Source organism: Rattus norvegicus, chromosome 1 (genome assembly GCF_036323735.1).
Source record: "Rattus norvegicus strain BN/NHsdMcwi chromosome 1, GRCr8, whole genome shotgun sequence".
Classification (NCBI taxonomy): domain Eukaryota; kingdom Metazoa; phylum Chordata; class Mammalia; order Rodentia; family Muridae; genus Rattus; species Rattus norvegicus.
In genome coordinates, this window is record NC_086019.1 from 14568148 (window position 1) to 14591646 (window position 23499).

At 42.1% G+C, this 23499-nt stretch overlaps 1 protein-coding gene across 18 annotated transcripts in view; it reads left to right on the forward strand.

Annotated features, from left to right (window-relative positions):
* The window catches only part of Reps1 (RALBP1 associated Eps domain containing 1), a 77816-nt gene that overhangs the window by 50559 nt on the left and 3758 nt on the right, over positions 1–23499 (forward strand). For 7 of the 18 annotated variants that reach the window (NM_001415798.1, XM_039105158.2, XM_039105175.2 and 4 more), the window contains exons 9-16: positions 4675–4796; positions 8061–8141; positions 15026–15113; positions 16100–16201; positions 17750–17822; positions 20901–21019; positions 22037–22101; positions 23235–23420. In NM_001415798.1, the coding sequence (NP_001402727.1) occupies positions 4675–4796; positions 8061–8141; positions 15026–15113; positions 16100–16201; positions 17750–17822; positions 20901–21019; positions 22037–22101; positions 23235–23420 (836 nt within the window). The remainder of the gene's footprint in view (positions 1–4674; positions 4797–8060; positions 8142–15025; positions 15114–16099; positions 16202–17749; positions 17823–20900; positions 21020–22036; positions 22102–23234; positions 23421–23499) is intronic. The other 11 variants (NM_001394899.2, XM_039105167.2, XM_063284305.1 and 8 more) reach the window with 5 other exon arrangements.

A 23499-nucleotide genomic window follows, 5' to 3' on the forward strand; every position in this document is an offset into this window, starting at 1 on the left:
GATTTAGCTCAGTGGTAGAGCACTTGCCTAGCAAGCGCAAGGCCCTGGGTTCGGTCCCCAGCTCCGGAAAAAAAAAAAAAAAGAAAGAAAGAAAAAAAAATCCAAAGCCCAGGACCATCCATCCCTTGAGAACATTAATAACAACCTGTAAATACACAGAGCAGAATCTTCACATCACCTGCCATGGCTTCTCCCCTCTCTCCCTCCGGTCTCTTCCTCTCTCCCCCAGTCTCCTCCTCTTCCTTCAAACTTCGCTCCTGTCCATCCTTCCTTCTCCTCCAATGATAGGCCTCCTTCTAACTTGTACCTGCCCCTCACCAGTACTTTACAGATTCAATGGAGAGGTGGTTCTGGTGAAGTCACCTGAGTTCTGAGTCCTTGACTAGGCCGCTGTCCTTGGGGCAGTGGAATTAGCATCAAAATACAGATAACTTCTGGACAAACCACTACAGTTTATTGTTCTATGAATGGAGTAGGAAAAGCCAAAAGGCAGTTTGGCCAATTTATCCCAGCAATGAATTTTAAGTTTCCTAGGACAGCAGCTTGTCACTTTACCAATTTCAAAACCTTCATATAGTCTTAAAATGTTAGGAACTCGAAGTGCATTTATGCATGTGAATTAAATAATACTTATTTAATAATAATTTTTCTTTGTTCTTTCCCTAGTACTCATGTTTTAAAAATAAGTATGACTTCATTTAAACATAATGATAAACTCTTTACATGTGGCATAAGTAGTACTAGGAAAATATTCTCTAGATTATGACATTTACGGAAACGGTGGTATTGTTTTACCTCTCACAGATTTCTGTAGTAACTGACAGTGGACATCAGCTAACATGTCAGACTTGTCAGTAATAAATTTGATGGGTTTATTCATTATTTATGTTAAATTGGGAATCCAGAAAGCTCAACCCCACAAACCCAATTCAGCTTGCTGCTTGAGTGAGTAGACAGCCCCAGCACAGACCTGCTGTGGCGTTTGTTTGCTGGTTTGACTTTTAATAGTGCTGAGGATCAAGCCTGGTGTCACCTACACCTAGGCAAGGATCCTGCTACTGCGTGCACCCTAGCCCAGGGCAGCTTGGTTTTATTTTTGAAGGCAGAGTCTCATATAGTCCAGGCCGCAAATTTGCTGTGTAGTCCAAGATTAACTTCTAACTTAGGACCGTCCTGCCTCCTCCTGCCTACTGAGATGATAGGCGTGCAGCACCCCCACCCCAGGTGATTTATGCAGGCTGGAAAGTGAGACCTTAGCTTCTGCCAGAGACTCTTAGAACTGTTAGTGGTCCCAGTCGCCAGGGTGATTTATCATTAGAAAATCAGAAGAGGGGTGTTTTGTTACACATGAAGTTCAAATTTAGTGGTCATCAATAAAACTGACTTGTGTCAAAGGCAGCCTCATCTTACCTATGGCGGCCACTGTTCTGTAGTAGCTATGGCCTAGAGAGTTCAGATACTTACCGTGTGTCATATTGGACACCTCGTGAAGTACACAGAGATCCTGTCTCAACGGTGAACAGAAAGACCACTGTGGAGCATGTTGGCTATTGTGGGCATTCTTTGTACCACATTAAAACCCAGATGTGATTGCCGAAAAGTTAGTTGCCTTCTGGAAACTGAGAGAGAGAGAGAGACAGACAGACAGACAGACAGACAGAGCACATTAACATTACAAACCATTTATTTGTCTTGTATTTGAGTATATGTGTGTGTGGTTTTGTACCACAATATAATGGTTACTTGTGACAGCCCAGGTTGGTGAGTTAGGTCTTTCGGATGTTGGTATTCCCTGTAAGGAAAGCATGTGTGTTACTATCACAGGCTTTTTGTCAGAGAAATTGGTAAATACTAGGATGTCTTTAAGTTTATAGACGTGTGTGCATAGTTCTCAGGATTCCACTGTTTCCTTCAAAGTTGATTTTGAAAAACGTACCTGCCTAATCAGATCTAAAGAATTATGATTTATCAGCAGTTCATTCAAAAAAAGAAAAAAAGAATGGCAGTGTTCTCTGAAAAAGTCGGCCATTCAGCCGTCAGTGGAGTCTCCTGGTGCTTCCTGGACTTTGAGAGTCTGTGGGCTCGGACGTGCTTTACATAGTCCCTGCTTTGCCATACAAAAAGTACTGACAGGGTGTGGCTTTAGCTCTGTAATTCAATAAGATTAAACTGTTCTTCTTCACTGTGAGCATTGTTCAGTGGACTGGGTTTTCTCGTTTACTACCTATCTGTTGTATTTAAATCTGCTTAGTGTCCAGGAGGAGAAAACATGCTTGATGCTTCTTCCCGGCCCTCCTTTGTGCTGGTGATATGCTTTTTTATTGCTTTGCTCTGTTGGGGCCAATATCAACATGAAAATTAGTGCCATACAAATAATTCCAAGTTTGAGATCCCTTAAGCAGTCTGGAGACGTCCAAGAAGTAAGCCCCCTGACCCAGAGTTTCTGGGAAGATAAGTGTAAGGTGTAATGACTTGGGTGACCAACTTTCTCATTCTCAGCTTCAAGAGGCTGGGTCCACTGGAGGTTTGTGGAGGTCAGATGAGCTCTCAGAACCTGTGGCAAGTAGCAGGTGCCCTAAAAAGATAGTGCAGTGTAAATGGGCCAGGATTTACTGGAACGTGACGTCCCAAGAAGAAAGACGTGGAAAGTCAAGCCCAAGACCACCCTAGGATTATGTTTAGTATGACAAGAGTCTGGCTCTGAACTGATTAATTTAGAAATTAACCTTCCTGTAGTCAGTACCACTTTAATTTTTTAATTCTCATTTTTCTTTTATTATGAATTCATTCTTTGTTTTAATTTTTCAAGGATTCCAAGCATGTATATTGTGTTTTAATCAACTCCACCCCCATTTCTTCCCTCCAGTCCCCACCTCTACTTTTGCCTCTCATGTCCAGGTATTCCTCAGGTCACTGAGTTCATTCATGCTGCTTGTGTCTGCACAGATGTGGGGCCACACTTCATACTTAGCCAGCTAGACCCTGCTGTCATATGCAGTCAGCATCCTCTCCCCTAGGCTAATTTTTCTTCATTATCATCGAGGTGGTTTGGAGGGGTCCACCATTTTGTTCCCACAGAAACCCTAAACTGCCTGATTAATTAGGCATTGCCTGCTACTACTTCTGTTTTTATACTAGTTCACTTGCTGTTAGAGGTCATTACAGAGAGGTGTCTGATACTCTCCTACTTCTGTTGGCTCTGTACTACCCTCCACCTCCGTTATGAAGAAGATCTAGGACTGAGAAAGAAGTAGAAGCAGGACCTGATTTTAAAATGTAAAGTCACAGTGTGGTGCTGGGCTATAAACTAGAGCTTGAATATCGTGTTATTAAAGAGAGGGGCTTGGGTGAGTGAGTAGGAAATCGGAGTTTATAACAGAATAGGAAGAAGGGAACACTGTTAGAACCATCAGTGGTTAATTGTGAGTCTGAGAAAATGAAATGAATTTAAACTCAAAAAGTAAGCAACTTCAATAAACACTTGTTTACATTCATGTACTAAACACTGCATTGGGCACAGACTGAAAGACTTCTGACTAGAGTGGAAAATTGGGAACTGTACATTGCTAGGTATTATTATAGAGCTGTTTATTTAGAAATCCAAAGTAGAAGGCCAACATTTGTTAGCAAATGTCTTTCATTTTGGTGAAAAAAAACTAAGGACTAGTTTCTTTAATTCTCCCATGGTCAAATGAACAGATGGTAGAATCATATTTCATTATGTAATTCCTGTTGATAGGGGATGTATTCAGAGCTCTGTAAAACTAGAAAATTGAAATTTAGTTGTCATTGAAACTTCTTCTGTTTTAAGTATAATTTTCAAGAAACTTTAAGGTTTGAACAAAATTCAAAGCAGAATGTGATATCTATGCATACTTAACATCTGTTTAAACCCACAGCATAGATCTGTAACTCTCTCACTGCAGTCTGGAAACACCAGTGTTCATAGTGAAATAAGAGCACAGTTTGGGGCCCGGCTACGTAGTCCAGTGGTAGGAAGATTTAGCATACACAAGGCCCTGGATTTGAGCCCCAGGCAAAACCAAAACCAAACCAAAGGCAGACAGATCTGAGCCTCACCTCTGGCCTTGCTGCCCCCACTCTTGCTCGTGGACAGTTGCTCCCTTTGAGGTACGGCTGTGTGGTAGCAGGAAGGGTTTAGAGAAAATGTTATTGTATCAGCAGTTTTCAAAACAATTCCAAGGAAAACTGAAGAATTTTGTTTGCTAGAAAACATTTTGTACTGGGAAAGCCTGACTTAAAGTTTATTAGTGTGGGACATCACAGGCCTTGACTGCAGCACGTAGGGCAATACTCCACTTGGCCTTGGAGCACCCGAACTCAGGGGCAGAAAGTGTAGTCTCCTTGCTGAAGAGTGCTCCCTGGCTCTACCTCGAGAGGAGCTGTCCCTGTTATCAGAGAACTGCATTGTTACCTGCCTCATGTTGTTCTTCTGTTTACTTCCAACCTGTCTTTCTTTTCATGAGCAGTTGGGCGCCATCATATCAAGTACACTATAAATAAATAAGAGGTATTCTCTGTTAAAGTATCTACTTGGAGAAGGAAATTGAGAGCATAAATGACCACTTATGCAAAATTCTGTTAGTTACTCATAAATAAATCACACAAACTAGAATATGATGTTGATGGCAACTTTCTGTGTCTGAATTGCAGATGTGGGGGACCAGCCAGGTGAGGTAGGCTATCCAGGCTCTCCTGCAGAAGCACCTCCGAGCAAGTCACCGTCGATGCCGTCACTGAACCAGACTTGGCCAGAGCTGAATCAGAGCAGTGAGGTTAGCAAAACTTCCTTTCTCTGCTTGAAATTAGCTTGTTTAGGGGAAGACGCTTCAAACAGGATAGTTTGAGCACAGGATTCCTCCAGTGTACACACCCTCACAGCACGGGATTCCTCCAGTACACACCCACACAGAGCATAGGATTCTTCCAGAACATACAGTCAGGACCTGAGAAAGGCAGTAACAGAAGTCATATTAATTATGTGGCTTCTGAAGTCTTTGTACTGTGTACACTATTTCCGCCATGCCTCCCCACTAAAGCCTTGGGAACTGGGTAGAGCAAATACATAAATTGAAAATCAAAGGGGAGTAAGTTAACCAGATCCCATGTCCAGGGAGATTCAAGAGCAAGATTTGGGCACAAGTCCTTTGCTGTTTGATCAGCTGCCATGCCCACCGAGTCTCCGTAATTAAATAGAGTGTATGAGGATATATTTGTGACCTTGGCATGAAGTGATATGAGACAAGACACTAGCATAGTTTGCTGCATGAAAAAAGTATTTTGTACAACCCAAACTACTTATAATTAGTTTTGTTTAATACAAAATGGAGGCCAGACATGGTAAGCACACACCTTTAATCCCAGCATTTGGGAGGCAGAAGATCTTTGCAAGTTCGAGGTCAGCTTGCTTGGTCTACATAGTGAGTTCTAGGACAGCCAGAGCTGTGTAGAGAGACCCTGTCTCAAAACACCAAAAGAGAATAGTAATAGTATAAAATGAAGTAATTTTACTTATTAATACGACCAGTAGTGTGCAAACAGGATAGGGACAAATTCATTGCTTCCCAACTACTTGGGCGTAGGCCATACAAAACAATAAGAGAGCACCCTGAGAATTGAGTAGAAGGGCAGAGCACCCACCCCATTCTGTGAAGATTCTGTGCTCTGGAGAACTCCGGTATTCGCTCTGTAAAGACGCTTTCTTTGTTAACTGAGTCTTATATCTACAAAGGTAAATTTGTTAACTTCTAGGGGAAAGAAAGTGTTTTGCTTTTCTGTCTTTTAAAGCCAGGGCAGTATTTTGTTAAAGTCAGACTAGTTTGAGGCTGCTGGGAAATGGAGAACTGGCAGTTCTGTATGACTTTGTGCTGCCTTCTAAAGGCCTAAGGACAGCCCAGGCAGCTCTGCCATGGCACCACCAGCTCGTCCGGTGTAAACGAGTTAGCACACATGCTTGTGAGGAGGGAGGGAGGGAGGAAGGAAGGAAGGAAGACTTGGAAGATTTGCTGGTAGAGGTAACTTGTGGAGAGTAGCAGAGGCGTTTGTATTAACAGGGTGCCCTTAGCCTATGGTTTACATAAAAGCAGCTCTTCCCAAAGTGTAAGGAGTCCATATCCAATCTAACAGGAATCAGGTGTGATCTCCAGGTGCATGTGTTAACCCTCTCAGAAAGTCCCACCACCTTTTTTATAACGCCTAGTACGAAAATCATAAATGACATAATTCTGCTATGGAATTTATTCTCTGCTTAATTAAAAGGCTAGTAAGACAATGATTTTAAGATATTTTGGTAAGAGCTATTAAAATATCTACTCAGAATATAAATTTAGTTTATTTTTAATCTACACAAACCCAATATTATTTCAGTGTTTTCTTAGCACTGATGGATATAGATAAGGCATTATGAGAAAACACTAAAAGTCCCTAGCTTTGTAAAGCACTTTTCATATGCCAGTCTGTTCAAAAGACTTAGCCCCTCACAGCACTCCTGTGAGGTGGGGATTGCTAATGACATGTTAAAGATGGTGAAACTGAAGCACAGAGAGAACGTGTACTTCAGCCAAATCCACACAGCCCATAGTAGGCCAGTGGTCGGGCGCCAGAGCCTATAGCTGCTAACTACTGTACTTGTCCTGAAGAGGACACCCACTGCCTTCCAGGGAGCCGAGTTCTGCATGTAGGCTGTTTTCTATGAGGTAGATAATTCAGTTCCTTCTAAATTCTTAAAATAGTAGTTATTGAGGAAGAAATTAATTGTATTACCAAATTTGTTAACTCAGTTTCTGATGGGAAAGCCCATTAAAAAAGTGAACTGTTGTAAGCGTTTGTCACAACTTTGAACTAACATTTTTCTCTTTGTGACCTGTAAGAAAAGTTATTGAACACTTTTATTAGTCATTTTCGTAGATAATTTCAGCAATATTCTCCTTGGCTAAAGCCTGATTTTTACATACCTATTCAAATTGAATATCACTATTTTAAATAGAACATTGAACTTTGAAGCATAAAAGTATATATTCTTGCAAACTGAATTTATAAGGACTTTGGTTAATGAGGTAGTTGTGTCTGTGTGTAAGCATTCGTGTGTATATATTGTATATGTGTAAGTAGATGTTTCCCTCCTCAGGGGACAGCTCATCATTTTTAAGAATCAGATTTAATAATAGTTTTAATACCGCTATTCTGTACTGTTACTAAGATCTCAAATGGAATTTACTGTAATTAATGTTGACTTGTCATTCCACCTGTTTAAGAGGTATGATATTTCTTTGTGCACCTCGTTTAGAGAGTAGCTTTTCTGTGCATCTCCTGTAATAACACATACTCGGATGCTTGCCTTGCTCTCACGGCTGCAGTCCGACTTCCTGGCATGGGGAGGGAGCCTGGTTGGCAGCTCTGTCTTGTGATCTGGCATGGCCCTGTTTGTGCGCTGATCGCAGAGGTTGACTTGCTACAGATTGATAAATAAGCTCAAAATGTCATTAATTGCAGAATTTCTTGCATTTTATCTGTTGTATTTTATTAAATATGCATATGATAAGATATGTGCACGTATATAATGGACTCATCTTTCAGGGGTCGCACTGGCAAGTCGCACTGAATGCTCCATTTTGATTAGACCTTGAGCTCCTCGGCTTCTGTGGATCAGTGTTTTAACTGGAGTTTGCACAGGATTTGAAGCAAGCACTGCCCTAGTCCAGACAACCCTTGTGCATTTCTGCCTGGTTGCCATTTTGATTACTTATCCTCTGTCTCCTTTATGGTGTTTTGAGTGTTAATTCTATAGAAGTTTAATCTCATCCATAGAGATTACATTAAATTTTCCCTGTACTTCTGCCTGTGAAGGGACTCACCGTCTAGTTCTAAGATGGCCCCGCACAGATAAGTATGAGTGATTATGGAGTTACAGACAAACGACACAGTGCTGTTGGTCCTATGAAGTGCAGCTTGCAGTGCAGCCTCTGAACGCCTTCGCTAAGTCCTCTCCGGTGACCTTCTGCCTCTCCCCGTGCTGACTTGTCTCTCCTCTGTCTGTTCAGCAGTGGGAGACATTTAGTGAACGCTCTTCAAGCTCACAAACTCTGACCCAATTTGATTCTAACATTGCACCAGCTGATCCTGTAAGTCAATCACTTAGCTTGCTTGTTTGAAATTAATTTTATTAACCCAATATCCATCGTTGTGGTTTTTAACTGATATGCATGATTCAGTGTAGTGCTTAGAGGGGAATTTGTCAGATCTTTTGATTTTTGTTTGTTTGTTTGTTTGTTTTTTGGTGTGCTCCACAGTGGAAGAACATTTTTGCCATTCTTTGTATTTTGTAGTTTTTTTGATGAGAGAAAACTTTGTTTAAAACCTGGTGGTATATGTGTCTGTAACGAGTAGTTTTGTTATCAGTAGATTTGGTTAGCCATGTTTTACCTGCTAAGTGTATGTTTTATTAAGCATATACTGCTTGTTTCAATTACATATTTTATTTGTATGCTTGCACATCATATAACATGTACTCTGTCTTTATACAGTGTCATTTTCAAGTATTTCCAGTAGCATAACTTTTGTTTAATTAGTGTGTTAAGTTCAGCACAGCAAAAGCAAACTAATTTACAGTTACAGTTCCTCCCGTGCAGCTGAACCTCTGTGTCGTCTTCCTGTGATTTCCTGTGTCACTTTCTAAAAAATGCTACAAAGTTCATATCCTGGCTTTAAAAGTTAATTCTGATCCTGTAGAGTTATACTTCACCTGTCCCTCGCATGCCTGGGAATGCTTAAACTGTAGACAGAGGCGTTCTCACCGTTCATTCCTTTACTTGATCTTTCTCTCTTCCCTTTAAAGAGGACACATGCCAATAAATAATATGCTGTATAAAAACAGGAAGAAGGAAGGAGAGCGTAAAGGTGTTTTTTAATGGTCAGAGCAGAAAAGTGCAGAGAGTGACACATGACGCTCATGTCCATGCCCCACACCCCCCCAGCATTGGGGTTTGAACAGAGTCACACACTGAGCCCCATCCACCGTGAGAGATACTCTCTCTAGATGTTTTCAATGGAAGACAGCCAGCACTCACTAATCTTTTGGGGAAAGTGGCATTTAAACACTGCTCTGGCAGTAAACTAATGAAGTGTGCTGTGCTTTACAGTCTTACAGAGGATGCTTTCATAGCGATTGTACATAATGTGTGGGTATTTTTAAAACATTAAAACTATATTGTTTCCACAGCCAGTCACTATGTGGGTTTCCCATGCAGTTGCTTCTTTTCTTACTATATTTAAGGCGCTTGTCTTTGTTTCTTATCTCTGAAAATGTAGGAGAAATAAGAAAACATTGAAAGTTTTGCTACTCGGTAGCCACATTTCTAGTCTCTTGGGACAGGACAAGTTCTGTAATCAAGTTTATCTTTTAAGTTTCCTTTAGCTTTAAGCTTTGTTTTTAATTACTCCTTTCTTCTAGTTATTTGACATAGTTTTACTGGTGAAAATGTTTTTTGCCACTTCTTTTTTTTCTTTTTCTTTTTCTTCTTCTTTTCCCTTTTCTTTTTTTCGGAGCTGGGGACCAAACCCAGGGCCTTGCGCTTCCTAGGCAAGCGCTCTACCACTGAGCTAAATCCCCAACCCCGAAAATGTTTTTTGAATTAGCAATAAAGAAGCTTTTGTTTCTAACCCTTAGAAGACAGAAAATAATTGATAGTATTAACACTCTTCCAGACAGGGCAAGAGCGTTTTGTGGGGAGATTTTTGTTTAGTTATTTGTTGTTTTTGGTCTTGTTTAGCCCAAGCTAAGCTTAAACCCTATTCATGACTGGTAGGGACATAGGAAAAATATTTGACGTTCCTATCATATTTTAGAAATATAGTCCAGATTTATAAGGGCCAACTGGTCAGCAGGACATGGCAACACATGACTGTAATTCCAGTTGCTTCAGAGCTTGGGACCAACGAGCCTGGCTACATGGACTCTATGTACTCTATGTTCTACTAGGGGAAAGCCCAAGTGTTCTGTATAGCTCAGTCCTTTCCTTCGCTGTCTATAGTGTGGCATGAAGTTTTGAGAAAGTAAGAGGTGTTCATTGAGATTTTAAACTTAAATTTAAACTTCTGGATTTGGTCAAATGTAGGTGATGCTATTAAATGCATACAATGTGCTATCCATACTGCAGTCTCCTTTAGTTAGTGGTGAGCTTAAATCTTTGTTCTCCACCCCATTCCCATCTCCCTTAGTCTCCGTTAGGAGACTCTTTCAGTGAATTGTGTCCCTTATATTAATGTCTAACACCTCATGTAATAGCCGATATTGCCTGTCGATAGACCACAGCCTCTAGCTACAATCTCAAATGACCCTTTGTGAGGCTTGTATAAATCGGGATTACAGTTAAGTGAATCAGGGCATCATAGAGGGAGTACAGACAAAAACAAAGTACTCTACAGTTCTAGTATGAATTTGACATTGTTATGGTTGGGAATCTTTAATGAAGTGGTTTTAAAAACAAAATTTTCATTGTCATCTGCTGAAATGTCTTTGAAGGTTTCGAACTGGTCTAGTGGTACTTGACAACCCATTACACGGTGTTACATTTTACACAGGGAAGCAGCTCACGGGCAGGCAGGTTGGGATGGTGGCCGTTAGGCTTTGTTTCTAGTAAAACTGAAGGTCTGGTACGCACATTTCCATAAACTTGTCTTCTTTTCTTGAATGATTTATCAAATAATTAGTAGCTTCCAGAAGAATATGCTTCTGCTAGGGTAAATGTGGCCAGCACACCAAGGAAACTCTAGACTGATGAGCGGTGTAAGGCAGGAGCCTCTGTCCTGATTGAGACCTGTTCTCCGTGCTATGGAACGGAGCAGTACAACATATAAAAATAGCCTGACCACCTATTAGGGCCAGGCAACACACCCGATTGGTGGTATACCTTCTTTGATATTTATAGAAATAAAAGATGCCAGAAGCCAGATTTCAGCCTTAAACAAGCCAGTTTAATTATTGTTAGTCGATGGTCATAATGCTAGTTGTGATAATCATCACGGTATATAACTGGGTTAGGCTATAGGCAAGGGGTTGGCTAACTCAACCCATGGTGTTTGGGGAAGTTTTAGTCAAAAGAAGGTATGTTATTTGAATGATTTTTTTTTTTAAGGTCAAGGACCCTTTCATTAGCATTTAAAAGGAAAATGGCAGAGAGCAAGCACACTGTAACTCAATGGTTCTGAGCTTTCCTAATGTTACGACCCTTTAATACTTCTTCATGTTGTAGTGACCCCTAACCATGAAATTATTGTCATTGCTACTTTGTAACTGTAATTTTACTACCATTTTGAATTGTAAATAACTGCTTTCTGATGACTTTAGACGCCCCCTGTGAAAGGGTGGTTTGACCCCCAGGTAAAGAACCACTGCTGTAACTCCTGGTAGCTGCCAGGAAGAGGGAGATGAGGAAAAGGAAGAGGAAAGTTAGGTCTAGAAAGCAGGCAGGTTCCGCAGTGGAGGCCGGCAAGCATGGCAAGCAGGAGGGTGTAGACCTCAGAGGAAAGTGGGAAGCTCCCTCCCAGAGTATCAGGCAAGCTCAGGCTTTGGCCATAACAGAGAAAAAGAAAAAAACAGGAAAAGGAAAAGTTAAACTTTTCTAAAAAGTGGACAGGCTGAATGCCAGAGGCTCTGTAAGTTCCCTGAATGTCCTGATTAAAAGTGGGAGTTTCTGGCAAAATAGACAAAAATACTCCAAGGAGAGAATATTCTCTTCCATGGAAAGAATATCACGAGCAGGCTGAGTTCTGCATAGTGATAGCATATGGTACACATATGTGTGGGGGGCGGGGGGGGCTGAGAGTTAAAGAAGTTGAACCCAGATGGAGATCTCTTAGTAGGCTAGACAAAGATCAGCTTCACTTGGTTGTCAACTAGAAGCTAGCACGGAGTGCCAAGATGACGGAGGCAAGGAGAGGCAGTTGTGGAAGATGACTCAGCTAAGGCTGTAAGGAAGTGATGGGTCAGAGAGGGGCGGAGCTCTCAGCAGTAGAGTGGAGAGGAGGCAGCGGTGGGTGATTACACAGGAGTAATGGGATGGAGGGCACATAGCAAATACAGAGATGAGCTTAATTATGACAGGATACCGCTGTGAATTATAGTAATTAGGTACATGATACAGATGTATCATGATTTGAATAGGTAGAAGAAAGGGGACAGAGCCTGCCTGCTATTGGTCGTTTATGATGGTGTGATGTGTTTTGTGTGCTTTATGTGTTTTGATTGGGAACAGTAGATGAGAGCAGAAAGACAATATGACCTTTTACAGACATTTGTGTATTTTATTTTCTTATTAAAATGAAGGCTTCCTATTCAGCTACACAATCCCTGACGCAGTGTGTAATGTGTTAGTCAGAGGATAAACCTGGTCAACTATGTCTTGTTGTCTTCTGTGGACATTAAAAGCCTTTGTAAAAGCCATCACTAGCCGATAGTTGTGCAAGTACACTGTGTTTGTTGAAAGCTGACTGGTTGGTACAGACTTAGTGTGCCTTTTCAAAAATTAAGGCTTATATTTTTTAATATACGTTTTATGTGTAAGAAAAATTATGTAATAAAACAATTAAATACTTAGTAAAAAATTAGCTGGGGCACGGTGGCACATACCTTTAATCCTAGCACTTGGGAGTTCAAGGCCATTCTGCTCTACATAGAAAGTTCCAAGTCAGTAAGTACTACATGGAGAGACTGTAGTTTGCTTTTATTTTGTTTTTGTTGTTTTGGTTTTTGTTTTAAAGGTAGTGAAAAATTCATCACTGAAAAGGTACCACACGTTTAATGTTTTAGCTAATAACTTAAGAATATATGAAGGGGCTGGAGAGAAGGCTCAGTTCTTAAGAGATCATTCTGCTCTTGGAAAGGACCAGAATTTGGTTGCTAACATCCATATTAGGTAACTCTAGGGCATCTGGTGCCTCTGGCCTCAGTGGGTCCCCGCATGCAGGGCCATGTGCCCACAGATATGAGTCTTAGGTGCTTTTCTGTTGCTGTGACAACACAAGCAGGGCAGCTGACAAAGAGCATTTACTGGACTTGGAGTTTTAGTTGGAGCCCACAATGGTGTGGGACAAAGTCATGGCAAAATGTAGTAAAACATTTGAGCCTATGGGGCCATTCTCATTCAGATGACCATAATACACAATTAAAGATAAAAATCTTTTAAAAATGAAGCAAAAATTATAAAGTTCAAAATGGAAAATCACTTTAGAGAGGAATACATAACCCCTTTCAGCATCAATTTATCAATGAGTAGAATTTCAGCAATCAATATATCAATGAGTAGAATTGCACAGTTAAAAGTTTCATCCAGTGAGTGTATTAGAAATTCTACATCCAAGACAAGAGTGTACAGAAGGTCCACATTGACAGTCGTGGGGAAAGGGTCACATGTAAGCGTCTAAATTAGAAACAGGAATATGTGTTTTGTAAAAGTGCCACAAGCACAAAACTATTTTAATAGTTATGTAGACCAAATCAGACTCAATTACATTTATCAAACATAAGCTACAAAGAATCCCAAGGATATTAATCACGCACTGCAAAATGATGTGTGTGTGTGTGTGTAAAAGCTATATCATTTAGAAACAGACCAGAGTAAAAGAGAGGCCTGCACAGAGACAGCAAAAGAGAAAAGTGCAAACCTGTTCAGACCATCAAAGAACACAGCTAACAACATCGAGAAGCCAACACCAGCCAGCTTAACAATGATAGAGATTGTGACAACGTGAAGAAATTAAACCAAGGTGTTATCAATAAAGCCACATTTTATAATCATAAATATGACAATGTCTTACATTACTATTTAAGTATTTTTTGAAAATATAAGAGAAATCAAAACTTTGATCTGTGTGTATCACAGATGTTTTAAGTGTAATTTTAGGGGACAGGGAATGATGATCCAGGTTTATTAGTTATAGACAGGAATCTTGGTTAGATTCTCACTGGAATTGCAACAGGAAATTATTCTAAATGGCTTTGTCCATGTAATAGCCATGACAGATTGGTTGGATGTAATAGCTATGACAGATTGGTTGGATGTAATAGCCATGACAGATTGGTTGTAATTCGTTTAAGTTTAGAAACGATGAGAGTAGGCCAGCAGAGGCCAATAAAAGGCACATGCTGGTGTAATTGTCCACTCAGTGAACACCGGAGCATCGTCCTTGTGAACTGAAGGCAGTGTCCCGCACCACTCCTAACTGCATTACTGCATCCTCCTGTAAGGAGCCACGCCCTCCTGGCCAGGGCTTCCAGGGACTCTGAAGCCAGGTGTTTGATGTGGCTCTGGCTGCTCTCCAGAGCTCTCAGCTGCAGAGCTGGGCTCCTTCCTACGGGCTCCCTCTGCCTCCGTCCCGGTTCTGGGATGCGGCCTTGTTCACTCTTCCCTCCCTTCCGTCTTCTGAGAAGTCACTGCTGTCAACTGCTGTACCCTGAAATCACTTAGGCAGCGTAGACATGGCTTGATGTATCACAGTCCTAAAATACTGGCCTGTTAGTTTGGGGGTCTTTCTTGTTCTTGTAGTGTATTCCTTTCCGGATAGGAAGCAGTTATCATACCCACAACTGCAGTAGAACAGACTTCTAGTTATTTTTGTTTTAAAGGTTAAAATTTTTTTGAGCAGTTTAGTATAAACAATTTTCAGTCTGTCACTTAGCTTTTGAGTTCTCCTAAATATTTTAATTTTCCTCAAAGCTTAACATTTCTATAATCTCATCACACCATTGCAGTTTGTTTTCAAATATGATTTTGAACTATGTTTTTAATAAGCAGATTTCATGAATTTCTTTAATCATTCAACTTCAAATTACCTTATGAAATCAAATTATTCATCATGTAAACTTGATGTTCTTAAATTGAGCTGTTAATTCTTAAAGCTGCCACCTTTGCATTACTGTGAATGAGAAAGACGTGTGCAGGGGCTGTCAGTGTTGTTCGTCCCAGGGTCCCACAAGTCCTAATGCCAATGCCACTTTTCGTGTCTCTAGGATACCGCCATTGTGCATCCAGTTCCCATTCGTATGACTCCAAGCAAAATCCACATGCAGGAGATGGAGCTGAAAAGAAGCAGCGGTGGTAAGGACTGCGCTGCCCCGCTGCCCCGCTGCCAGCACCCAGAGCTCCACGTTTCTCTCCTAGGCCGTTTATTGGGTTCTGGGTGTTTGTGTGTTTGGATAGCCAGGGTCTCATTTCATAGTCCTGCCTGGCCTGGAACCCATTTCATAACCAGGTGTCCTAGAGTTACAGAGATCACCTGCCTCTGCCTCCAGAGTTCTGGGAGTGAAGGCGTACCCCACCACTCCTGACTAGCAATTGCTTATTTTTTAACCTCATACTTCCCTTCAGGGCTGTCTGTTTAAACAATATAATTTTTAAAAGGATATTGTTTCATATAAATATTTAAAATAGTGTTTATGGGAAATTTTCACAAAATAAATAAGGTCATTTGAAAATGAGACACTTCTGATACTCTGGAGTCTGTTTGGGCTTTTTTGTTATTGTTTAAATTTGTTATTTTACATTATGCTATTTACATATATGAGTACTTTCCCTATGTGAATATGTGTGCACCACGTGTGTCTCGTATGTGAGGCGGTCAGAAGAAGCCATTGAGTGCTCTTTAACCTAAGCTGCAGATGGTCCTGCGCGGCCTTGTGGGTCCTCACTGTGTAACCCAGACCGGCCTCGCGTCTGGAGCTCAGCCTCACAAGTGCTGCAGTCCAGGTGTGCAGCACCATTCCCACTAAGGCTCCTCAGAGGCAAACGCACTGCCGTCAGTTACCAGACAGCGTCGTCATCATTTATAGCCCAGATTTGGGGTGGTTTGTTCCCTGTGCTATTGGGATAAAGGTAACCAAGTGAAGACAGACAAGTAAATGACCTCTTACTGTGGAAGATAACACAATTTCCCATAGACAGGTTTATATTCACTTTTATTTAAAATATTATGTCATCTTATATGACACTTTTGCATTACCTAAATGAAGTCTAATTGTAATTCAATCTTCTATTGAACATAAAATGTCTGTCTCTTGTATTGTGACCGTTTAATTCTCTACTAGATCATACTAACCCCACCAGCCCATTACTTGTGAAGCCATCTGATCTTTCAGAAGAAAATAAAATCAATTCATCAGTAAAATTTCCTTCTGGAAATACCGTAGGTAAGTGAAAGATAGCATCACATCTCTCATTTGAGTTTATTAAATAAATTTAAAGTCTGAGGAATTGAAATCTGTGTCTTTTTAGTACAGTGTTCACTGTGTAAAATCGGGGACAATAACTCTTAAAAGCCTTCTACAGTGTATGTGGTGAATACTCCCATCAGTGTCCCTTCCTCAGGGCAGGCTACCTGTTTGCCTTCACTGAGTTCCATTGGCTCTTCCCCTGACCTTTCTTTGTTTCACACAAAACATTGGATGTTGGTTCATCCAGCCATGATAAGTGGATACTATGTGCCAGGTTCCAGTCAAGGGGGTGGGGGTTTAGCAGTAAACAAAGCAGAACAAGTCTTCATCTGTGCTACATTTATAAGATGGGGTAACTCTTCTGTGAAAGGAAAGCTAATTTCAGGAAGAGAACTGAAAAGCTGGAAAAGAGAATGAAAGCCATTTTAAATGAGAACAAAGAAGTCCTTATTAAAAAATAACATTTGTCTTAAAATTTGAAGGAGCTGAATGACAGACAGCTCTGTGACGTATGGGAAAGAAAGATGACTAAAAGACAGGCAACAGCCAGTATGGAGCCCTTAGGCAGGAAGCTTGTGTCTGCAGAATAGAGTCATAGTTGGTAAGCCTGGTACCAAGTAAGAGAACGGTAGAAGGCTATTGAAACATTTTCACTCCTACTGAATGGTATGAAAGGTCGTTAGAGAGTTCTCCATGGAGGAAAGACAGAGACCTTAAAATACTGCCCTTCTGTTCTAGTACCAGGCCAAAGGTAGGCAAGCGCTAAACTAGGAGGGGGTTGTAGTGATCCAACCACAAGAAGATGGGGTCTGGGCCAGAGTGGGAGGGGTCTGGGTGGTGAGGACTGGCCAGGTTTGGGACTGTGCTGTGTAACCTCAGTAGGAAGAGGCTGTCACTGGAGGGTTTGCTCACCTGTGTAGCACAGGAGGAAGGAGTCAAGAGCGACCTCGGCAGCGGAGGGAGAGCGGGAGGGTTACAGTAGTAGAGAAAGTTCCTTTTATCTGTGCACAGTATCCCCATGCCCAGATAAAACAAGCTTTCTTTTCATTTTCCAGTCTTTTATGTGAAAGTAGCTGTTTTCTACCACAAAGCAATTTATTCCTACTGTAAAAATAAAATGATTATTCAGATTCTCAGTGTCCATGGTTAACCATTTATTGTCTGCTTTAAATCATATTTCGTGAGTTTATAATACAGAGTCAGCAACAGTAATCTCAGAATCCAAAATAAGAATGGGTTCAGACTCCAAACTTCTCGAGTATCAAAATGCCATCGCACCTGAGCGCTTGGCAGATCGCATTGGAAGGGCACACTACAGCTTATCTAGATTGTAGCGTATTCTGACTTCTATATAGCTATGCATAGCATATGTGAGTTTTAGAGTTGATAACACTGGAGTTAGCCTATTCTGAAGTTTCTGAATGTCTCCAATTTTGGAGCAGCTATACAATGTATAACATTTGGGGTACAAAAAGTAAAAGGCAAAGAAATGAGTATTATTAACTAGAAGGTTTCTTTTATCAGCAGATGGGTACAGTAGCTCGGACTCTTTCCCTTCCGACCCGGAGCAGATTGGGAGCAATGGAGCTCGTCAAAGGTCAGTAGTTATCAAGAAGACTGTTATTTCCCTGTGAACACTAATATCTGCTTACGTCAGACCAAGCACTAATTATTTCCTCTGGAAAGCTGTTAGATAACTGTTAGTTTATGCAAAAGTCAAATATTTTGGTTCTACTTGTGAAAAAGTAAAAAGCAACCAACCCTGTTGTCGGTTTTGTTTTGTTTTGTTTATGTGTTTTGTGGAGAGTCTAAAAAGAGTTGATAACTTCCTGGAAATAGACGGTAATGCGATCCTGTCAGGAGAGCAGTGAGAATCTATCTGATGAGCATCTGACTGTGGAGTACCACAAGAACGTTCCTTAAACACCCAAAGCATGGCCCAGCGGGAGCTGCCTGCTCACACCGCCACCTTAGACACAGAAACAGTACCTGGGGCAAGCAAAGGGTGGGTGATAGAGGCTTGTCTGCATCGGCCTCACTAGCCACTCAGACATACAGGAAAAAAGCATCTTTTGCCTCACATTTTTACATACAGAGAAAAGACTTCTGCAGTATGCCTGTTGGAGAGAGGGAGGGAAAAGGGGGAGAGGGGGAGCACCCCCTCCCAAATTTCCAAGGAACTTAGAAAGTGAGAAGACCACTCTTTCCTTTCTTTGATGTGTGGACTTCTCCTGTGGTTTTTGTTGTTTGTTTGTTTGTTTGTTTTAAGATTTATTTATTTGTTTTATGTATATGAGTACACTGTAGCTACCTTCAGACACACTAGGACCTCTGGAAGAGCAACCAGTGTTGTTAACTGCTGAGCCATCTCTCCAGCCCCTGTACCCCATTTTTTAAAAGGGTTATTTGATTCTCTGGAGTCTAACTTCTTGAGTTCTTGTATATATCAGATATTTGCCCTCTATTGAATGTAGGATTGGTAAAGATCTTTTCCCAATCTGTTGGTTGCCATTTTGTCCTAATGACAGTGTCCTTTGCCTTACAGAATCTTTGCAGTTTTATGAGGTCCAATTTGTCCATTCTTGATCTTAGAGCATAGGCCATTGGTGTTCTGTTCAAGAAATTTTCCCCTGTGCCCATGTGTTTTAGGGTCTTCCACTTTTTCTTCTATTAGTTTGAGTGTATCTGGTTTTTATGTAAAGGACTTTGATCTACTTGGACTTGACCTTGAGTACAAAGTGGTAAGAAAGGTTCAATTTACATTCTACATGCTGACCTCCAGTTGAACCAGCACCATTTGTTGAAAATGCTGTCTTTTTTCCCCTGGATGGTTTTAGCTCCTTTGTCAAAGATCAGGTGATCATAGGTGTGTGGGTTCATTTCTGGGTCTTAATTTCTATTCCACTGATCTATCTGCCTGTCTGTGTACCCGTATCAAATTTCTGAGAAGCGCCTAAAAAGTTCAACATCTTTAGTCATCAGGGAAATGCAAATCAAAACAACCCTGAGATTTCACCTCACACCAGTCAGAATGGCTAAGCTCAAAATCTCAGGTGACAGCAGATGCTGGGGAGGATGTGGAGAAAGAAGAACATTCCTCCATTGTTGGTGGGATTGCAGACTGGTACAACCATTCTGGAAATCAGTCTGGAGGTTCCTCAGAAAATTGGACATTGAACTACCTGAGGATCCAGCTATACCTCTCTTGGGCATATACCCACAAGATGCCCCAACATATAAAAAAGACACCTGCTCCACTGTGTTCATAGCAGCCTTATTTATAATAGCCAGAAGCTGGAAAGAACCCAGATGCCCTTCAACAGAGGAATGGATACAGAAAATGTGGTACATCTACACAATGGAATATTACTCAGCTATCAAAAACAATGACTTCATGAAATTCATAGGCAATGGATAGAACTGGAAAATATCATCCTGAGTGAGGTAACCCAATCACAGAAAAACACACATGGTATGCACTCACCGATAAGTGGATATTAGCCCAAAAGCTCAGAATACCCAAGAAACAATTCACAGACCATATGAAGCTCAAGAAGAAAGAAGACCAAAGTGTGGTCCTTTGAAGGGGGAACAACTATGCACAGGAGGAAATACAGGGACAAAGAATGAAGCAGAGACTGAAGGACAGGCCCTCCAGAGACTGCCCCACCTGGGAATCCATCCCATATGCAGCCACCAAACCCAGTCACTGTTGCTGATACTAAGAAGTGCTAGCTGACAGGAGCCTGATATGGATGTCTCCTGAGAGGCTCTGCCTGAGCCTTAATGATACACATGAGGATGCCTGCAGTTAACCATTGGACTGAGCACAGACACCTTAATGGAAGAGTTAAAGAAAGGACTGAAGGAGCTGAAGGGGTTTGCAACCCCATAGGAAGAACAACAATATCAACCAACCAGATACCCCAGAACTCCTGGGGACTAAACCACCAACCAATGAGTACCCATGGCTCCAGCTGCTTTGGATGGCATTGTCTGACATCAGTAGGAGGAGAATCCCTTGGTCCTATGAAGGCTCATTTCCCCAGTATCAGGGAATAGCCTGGGTGTTTGGGTGGGAGTGGGAGCATCCTCATAGAAGTGGGGGTTGGGTAAGAGAGAAGAGCAAAGGGTATAACATTTGAAGTATAAATACATAAAATATTCAATAAATAAATACAAAAATAAAAGAATAAAGACTCTCTAGGGCAAGTTGAGCTTCGCATGGCATAGTGACCTGTAAAGTGGGCAGCTCTGGTGACATTGCACGGCACCTCATTGTATAAGCAGATTCTGCCCTGGCTTCCCAAGGCCAGGCTGTTGAAGAGTAACCAGCTAGAGGCTTTCTTCTGAAAACAGCTTCTTAGCTCGCACGGCTTTCAGTAGGAGGGAAGCATCACTCTTTTGTGGTCCGTCGTGATGAAATCATGTGCACAGTAACCTCCAGAGTTTTACAGGTTTATTTATGACTTTATAGAGGGGTATTTGGCATGTTAAGTAGCCGTTTGTTTCAGACACAGCGCAGACAGTGCTGTTGTATTAGTTGTAGTATCTTCATAGGTACTGCCTGAAAATGTCATCCAGATCCGGCCCTTGGCTCTTCAGTCCAGGCAGATGCCTAAGAAAGGTCGGTGCTCTGTGGCTGGTGTAACTGGCTGACTGGTGAATTTTGCAGGTCTCATTCAGGAGCGTCCCCGGATAACACTGCACCACCACCTCCCCCTCCCAGGCCACAGCCTTCTCATTCTAGATCATCATCCTTAGATATGAATCGGACCTTCGCAGTTGCCACAGGTAGGGAGGGGCTGGGGAATCATAATATACATTAATTATAATAATATACATTGTTTTAATGTTAATTTAAGATACAACTTTTTTGTTTACATTTAAGAAAAATGTGTTTTTCTGAGTTCAAGGACAGCTTGATCTACAGAGTCTAGCTCCTGGATAACCAATGCTACACAGAGAAAATGTGTCTTGAAAACCCAAAATAAAGTAGAAAGACATCAAATTGAAAAAAATTTTTAAGTGGGGAGAATGTTGTTTTTCTAACTATAAGGTGTATTTATGCACAAATAATAAAGATGGGCACTTAGATACCACAGGAAAACCTACCTGATGTGGTTGCGTCAGTGCTGAGGGGAATGAGAAGGTGGGAAAGGACAGTGACTCCGAGATGCTATGTTTACACTGCTGCAGTACTGCGGTGGTGATGAGAGAAGAGCCAGGCAGAGGTGGGGTTCACTCAGTGTGATTCAAGGAAAACGGGAGTATCGAAAGTTGTTTACAAAGAGAGCATAGTCTTCAGGGAGAATGTGGAGACGTGGATCTGGTAGAAGAGCAGTCAGAGGGTGGAGGAGAAACCGAGAACAGGTTAGCGTTAAGGAAATAAGCAGAGGCTCGTCAGCAGCCCTTCATGCGATAGGTTGACAAGAGAAGTGAGGTGTGAGGGAGCCATGAAATTGGACCTTGTGGATCCTTTGGGTTGGACTTTGTTTATCACAGTCTCATAGCCCATCTGGCCTCACACTCACCATGTAGCCAAAGTTGACTGTACTAACTTTTCATCCCGTTGCCTTACCTCCCGACTTCTAGAACAAAATGTGAGACACCACGTCACATGGATCAAACTCAGAGCCTCAGACATGCTAGGCACCTGCACAGCCACTGAGCTGTAGCCTCCACCCCACCATAGTGACCACCCTGAAAGGTTACCATGTGCCCTTAGACGTGTCTTACCATGTGGTCATTACCTGGTTCTTCTGCAGGAAAATAACTGTAATCACTAAAGAGACTTGTATATTCACACAGGCCAACAACAGGCTGGAGTTGTTACCCACCCTCCTGCAGTGCCTCCAAGACCTCAGCCCTCACAGGTGATTGGTTCTCCCGTGTTCTTGTTTAAAGTGCCAGTTATTGTAGTGCTCGGGATGAGTTTGCCTTAGACATTTCAATCTATTCATAGTTATCTCTGGAAGGCAAGGATTTCAGTAACAGTTTGTGTTACTACGAAACAAATGATGCTGTCTTAGGGTGCAGCAGAAGAGTAGTGGGTTAGGAGATGGAGGTGTCTGATGATGTCCTGGGTCCATCACGGGCTCAGACAGACTCCTCTCTATCTCCCTGGACATTTACTTCCCTGCTAGGTCAGAACTGAAGTGCTGCAGTAGACGTATTTATAGACTACTGGGGCACAGCCTTGCTGGTCAGTACTGGGGCACAGCCTTGCTGGTCAGTACTGGGGTACAGCCTTGCTGGTCAGTACTGGGGCACAGCCTTGCTGGTCAGTACTGGGGTACAGCCTTGCTGGTCAGTACTGGGGCACAGCCTTGCTGGTCAGTACTGGGGTACAGCCTTGCTGGTCAGTACTGGGGCACAGCCTTGCTGGTCAGTACTGGGGCACAGCCTTGCTGGTCAGTACTGGGGTACAGCCTTGCTGGTCAGTACTGGGGCACAGTCTTGCTGGTCAGTACTGGGGTACAGCCTTGCTGGTCAGTACTGGGGCACAGCCTTGCTGGTCAGTACTGGGGCACAGCCTTGCTGGTCAGTACTGGGGCACAGCCTTGCTGGTCAGTACTGGGGCACAGCCTTGCTGGTCAGTACTGGGGTACAGCCTTGCTGGTCAGTACTGGGGCACAGCCTTGCTGGTCAGTACTGGGGCACAGCCTTGCTGGTCAGTACTGGGGCACAGCCTTGCTGGTCAGTAACGTGAACAAGCATGTTGAGAAGATGCAGGTGAGATGTCTGAGTTGAGACCCAGAGGATAAAGAGGTAGTTGCTGCAGAAAAGGCATTCTGAAGAGAAAGTGCCATCTGCAGAGGCACGGGTATACAGTGTATCTACACAGTAGCCTGGCATCTTACTGAGAGAAAGCCAAGGTCAGCAGACAGTGGTAGACTCTGTACTGATAGATCTGAGGTGTTTGCTGTCCTGTGCTACCTTATGGAGGAGGACACGCCGTGGCACTGGTGATGCTAACGTTTGCTTCTGTGTTGTAAATCACATACAGGCACCGGGTCCCTCTGTCCACCGCCCAGTGGATGCCGATGGTCTAATAACTCACACTAGTACCTCACCTCAGCAGATACCAGAACAACCAAATTTTGCAGATTTCAGCCAATTTGAAGTATTCGCTGCATCAAATGTCTCTGAAGAACAAGACAGTGAAGCCGAAAAACACCCTGAGGTCTTGCCGGTGAGTTTTCTAGAGTTCAGGCCATTGTGACAGTTCCTCCCATATGCTGTAAAGAAGACTCTTGAAAAGCAGATTAAAT